The sequence below is a fragment of the Cryptotermes secundus genome, unplaced genomic scaffold, assembly GCF_002891405.2.
Source record: "Cryptotermes secundus unplaced genomic scaffold, Csec_1.0 scaffold568, whole genome shotgun sequence".
Classification (NCBI taxonomy): Eukaryota; Metazoa; Arthropoda; class Insecta; order Blattodea; family Kalotermitidae; genus Cryptotermes; species Cryptotermes secundus.
Genome location: NW_019725423.1, coordinates 90,607 through 96,172, shown reverse-complemented (window position 1 = coordinate 96,172; position 5,566 = coordinate 90,607). Strand labels below are relative to the sequence as shown.

The window sequence follows — 5,566 nt, the reverse complement described above, 5'->3', positions numbered from 1 at the left end:
CTGAGATGAATTGATCCCCCATCCAAGGAGTCCTACCATAAGTATAAGCATTCACAGTTTCGAAACTAGTTCTGAATCGAAACAGGCCGGACAGCCTAAACCGAGAAGGATGAAACTGTCTTACCTTGCAAGTTTTATAAGGAAAAGTCTCTGCATAGATCCGACCCAAAAATTCCTTTGTTTTTTTGTTGTGGACAAGAACGACGATGGTTGGCCGCAAGTCTAACCGACGTGTAATTACTACAGTACGAGATGCAGGCTGAATGCTCCAACGCCAACCTACCTAGCCAGTCATCCATATGAGTGCAGTACAAAGTAAGCGTTCGCTCAGTAGGGCCATTGCCACAGCTCCGCTGGCAGTGCGCCGAGCAGCACATGGCCGTACACCGCCGGAGTGTCTCTCAGATGCGTTTCGGGCGGCCGTCATTGTACGGAAAGTGTTAGGCAATTGGTCTACTTCGCACCTCTTTTATCGCAGTGACAAAAAGATATTCGTAACTTCTTGACTTCGGTGTGAAATGGTGTTTCATTTTGTTAATGAAGTTGCATATAATACTTCAATACATAGTGCGAGCCTGTAATGCTTTCAATTTGAAAACGACAAGTGAGCTTTTCGTACAGAAGTGTGCAGTTCTTGCCAGAAGAATATCTAACAGAAGTAGAAAAACTTTTGTATCGGAAATACCTCTATGATGTGCAAATATACTTTTTGAAGAATGACAGACCTCTAAAGTGATATCTAAGATTAAAATGTCATGTCATAGTGCAATGTTTCCCAATTTTTGACATGTGAGATGAATTAAAATTTATACAAACCGCATGTAAAGAAAAACCAAATATATATTTTGAAAATCAAAATAGTTGCAGGAAAGTTAAAGATTGTTACCCGTGACAATACTTTTAAGGATAAGTTAGGAACTTCAGAAATATATACATTTTTGTGGATAGTAAATGTACCTTCATCTTAAAATATTTCTAACATAGATCCATTAAGAAATTACAATTATTCTAAAATTCTTTGATGTTCACAGTTCTTTTTGCTGGATTCTGTATTATGTATATGCCTGTACTTATAGATCTGTTAAATTATATCTTGACCGAAGAAGCGGAAAAATAATTTCATCAGCATTTAGCCTTTTTTTCTCTATTGTTAACATATTTTGAAGAAACAAATTTAAAATTAAGGAGAGATTCATGGATAAAATTTAGTATCATAGGTTTAACGTTCACCACGAAATTTTAGCCTTATATATGAAATTACTTTTTGGATTTTATAATTAAATATTCGGCCAGATATCCCAGCTTCCTGGTTGTGCTTAAAACACTTCTGTAACAGATAACATTAGTGCTGCTAATTCAACAATGAGATCACCTGCCGTCCTCGTTGGCACCTGCAAGTGGACTGTGAATACGGAGACGCAGCGTTGCGGAACATCGCCTGAAGACACGAATGAAGAGGAAGAAATGTAATTTTAACTTAAATCACTCTGATTCGCTTTTCTTTTTCTGACGGAAGTGTGTTACTGTTACGCGAACTGTAGAGTTCGTAACGATCTCATTGACTTTATCGTATCTTCAAGTTTGAATATGCAAGTAAATGGCTGAACAGTCAGGTCATCAGGGGTCATGGTATTCCGACTGCTCTGGGTCTGCTTCTTCCTTGGAGCTTCACGTGCTGCCACTACAGCTGCTCACCGGCAAGAGGTAAAGACTTATCTTTATGTCTAAGCATCTTGCTATGTCTGGTGTATAGGTAGTACGGAGGTGAAGCTTCACGTATTCTTAACCACCACATTAGTTGGGGAATAATTCTCTCTCCTTTCGCTCTATCTTTAGAGGAACAATCCCACGATACATATTAATTACTAGATTGAAGGCCATCAGAATCCGTTTGGACACGGCGATGAAAAGGAAATTGTTTAAACTGTCGGGAACCAGGTAGTCCAGCTCTAGTCATTTGCTTTTCGTTTCTCTCGCTTTTTGTCTGTGAATTGACTATAGATATCACATTCACTTCTCTACTGCTTAAAGGTAAGGTATGTAATCGGGTTACAGGTAAAAGCGACACATCACGAAGCTCGTCTGATGAAGACACATGTCCGTTGATGCGACGTTCATCGAGCTCACTAGGTATTCATTCATTCGTTTTGCTTAAATGTTCGTCATGAATCCCCATTGAATGGCGACTGAAATAAACGAGACCGCATTTTTTGCTGCATGTACCATTATATTGAATATGAATAATTTTTCTAACCAATTGGGCCACATATTGGATTCGATCCCCAACTTTTAGTGAGATCTCTAATACATAATAAATTTACGTCAAGCTGTACCGTCATATGCGTACGCGTATGCAGGCGATATGATATTTAATATTGAAGTTGGTTCTACGACTAATCACTGTGTTATCAATTCGAATTTGTAGAGATGAAATGCCACACATTATTAATTTTGTTATTACATTAAGAGAAACAGAATATCATGTTCCGGCCACCTTATTCTCAAGGTAAAAGACGAGTGATAAAGAGAATAGCCTCAAAATCCGTGTTTGGACTCGAATCCTGGCCACTCATTGGATAATTCGTTATACTTTCTATAATTTGTTTTCACCATTTACAGATACTTTCAGAGCGTTTAAGTTTGAGGCCGAGGATGTCTATTCTCGAGCACAATTTACATGTTTCAGAACTACAAACCATGCTCCTAAACTTGGTCTCTAAACTTAAAGTTCCCTCTACGCGATATTTACACACGCAGTTAAATATTGTAAAGATAATATTGCTCCTGTGCCTAAGCACCACCAAGACGGCGTAAACGTAAAGCTAACATTCCAGGAATGAATTTCAGTACTTTTTCCAGGTGTGTGTTCAGCGTAACGTTCCGGGCATTTTATACGCTGTCCTCACTGGAAGAAAAGTGAGGCCCAGAATTGTTCTGGGCTTAACACAGAAGAGAAGACCACAAATACACTTGTCACTAGCAACCAAATGAAGGGGGGCGGGGGATAAATCTGTTACACTAACCTTTTAATTTAACAAAGTGATTCTTATTGTTTGTGTTGACAGAACCCGCCATGCTAGTAAGAAAAGTAATGCCTCAGTAACTCGATTATTTGGGCTGTAAAAAGCCTTCGTTGTGGCATGGTTCCTTCAAAATGTGTTTCACGGTGGTAATCTTTGTTCACACAAATTCGATATGCGTGTCCAGGTACCGTGAGGAATAAGACACGCCAAAAGAGTATGGAACTGCTGTAACAGTCCAGCCCTCCGTTCAGGTTATTGCCCGTGAATATTGCGTGCAATTAGGCAAGAATCACTTCCCAAGTCAGTTTCCTCGTACATGGCTCCAATAAAATATTTGTTGTCCAAAACCTGAACAGCAATGCGAACATGTCGGCTAGGGATCGACTCTGTGGTCTAGTGGTCAGAGTTCCTGGCTACAGATCCAGAGGTCCCGGTTTCGATTCCGGGGGCTACCAAATTTTCTAAGTAGTAGTGGTCTCGAACGGGGTCCACTCAGCCTCGTGAGGATATTGAGGAGCTATTTCAAGGAAATAGCGGCTCCTGTCTAGAAAACCGAGATTAACGGCTATGGGGATTCGTTGCTCTGACCATGTGACACCCTCTATCCGCTAAAGTTGACACTAACTTCGCTGACAAGCGGCGGTCTCTCGGTCGGTATAGTTCGCTTGCGGACTAAGGACCACCGAGTTCTTTTTAGGCACAAACATAGCGTATTTTCCAAGTGTTTTGCTTTAAAATTTTACAGAGTTCATTGTCCTTGGCGTTCATGAATAGAGACACGTTATTTTTCCCTGAACTGCTTTAATTATTATATCAAAACCTGTTTCGAACAATGTCATGGCTCTCAATGGGATTATATTTAATGTAACAATTTACGTATTTATGCAATGAAGCTTCCTAAAAGCACAAGCAAAGCACCATTCCACATTCCCTACAGTTTCAGCTCCAGTTACATGCAGTAGAACTGTTCATAAGCAACACTGTGAGCACCTTAAATCCTGAAAAATAACGTTCTGGTCTATCTTCATGTAAAACAAAGTTATATTCGACCAATATTAAGAAAATTAAAGTGACTTGCATTTCTTTCAAAGTAGACGCCGAGTAACAGAGGCAATAGAAATACTTGTATGTAAAGTAGTTTAGGGGCATGCACTGTCTTCACTCGCTCGGATGCCAGGATCGTGGGTTCGAATCCCACTGAGGGCATGGATGTTTGTGTGCGTTTTTCTGTGTTTTTGTACAGGTAGAGGCCTTGCGACGAGCTCATCACCCACCCAAGTAGTCATACCGAACGTGTAAGATCTAGAAAAACAGAAGTGAACGGAGAAGTTCATGGAGGTAGGCCTAGGCCCACTGGGGCTGTAGTGCTAAGGGAAAAAAGGAGTTTAGGATCATTCTGACAAGGCGGGGAGACACAGTCTCCTCGTTAGACATCTAAATTTGTGCAAAGAACGCACAGTAACGTAATACTTAGGTGCGTACCTGCTGTGTCTGGGGCAGATCAGTAGTCTTCTAAGATAGGACTAATCTGGCTCGGAAGGTACCGGAGAATCTGAGCTCAGAGGCTCAGTATTCTAAAGGAATATTCTCGTGATTTCCTTCTGTACTCTCAGAACAATTCTAGGACAGTACCTCCAAGTTAGAGCACTCAGTTCCCAAATCATCGCCTGTATCCTCCTGCCATCTGATGCTAGACTCATATAGCGCGTGCGCTAACAATTACGAATCAAGGTGTGGTTGAATTAATCGTCTCATTTCACTGCTCTAATCGGTTCTTCACTTTAACGTCACACTCCTGATTCGGGTTAATAAAGTAGGTGAGAATTGTGGCTCGGTTTCGGAAGATTGAATTAAGGACAATTCTAAAGCTGTCCATTGGAAATTCGCCGAGGCGGAATAGAAACAATAGTTGACATAGTCGATTTCGTCTGGAGAAGGGGAAACGGTGGGAGCAAAGGGTCTGTCGTACGAACGTCATTTAGAAGCTCGGCAAGTTCCCCGCCGTGAGATGTTTACACACAATTACATTTCAAATAAAAATAATAAAAATAATCGTCATTGACAAAAACAATAATTTTCGAGATTTTGCCAGACTTGTCTACTCAGGACTGGTAATTGCACCATCCGGTTTTCACTTCTTTGGATTTCGCTAAGTCCAACCCTCAGCTTGGAAGACCAGATCTCTATATTTATGTCCCGCAGTGACAGGGTGGCCCACTTACACCCCCAGGCACCGAATTTCCTTCCTTGCCTTCCACGACTCGCAGGGCTACAGTGGAGGTATTCTAACCGGCCTCCACACGGGGATGAATTTTGTAATAAGAATAATAATAATAATGATATTAACAACAATAATAATAATAATTCAATAAAATTCAATTTTTGTTTATTAACATGCAAAATTAACAGCTCAGAGGCCAATTACAACAATAATAATTCAATTCAATTCAATTCAATTCAATTCTTTATTATTTATGTGCCATGTCAACAGCCGCAAGGCCAATTACAGACAGAGCACAGTGTAGATGAAAGTAATTCCATTA

The 5,566-nt window shown here is 40.4% G+C and overlaps 1 protein-coding gene across 1 annotated transcript in view; it reads left to right on the top strand.

Moving 5' to 3' along the window:
* The first annotated feature begins 347 nt into the window (after nucleotides 1-347).
* The window catches only part of LOC111863386, an 85,465-nt gene continuing 80,246 nt past the window's right edge, over nucleotides 348-5,566 (top strand). Inside the window, exon 1 of the mRNA XM_023849658.2 lies at nucleotides 348-1,704. Coding sequence (XP_023705426.1) covers nucleotides 1,627-1,704 — 78 coding nt within the window. The 5' untranslated portion in view covers nucleotides 348-1,626. The remainder of the gene's footprint in view (nucleotides 1,705-5,566) is intronic.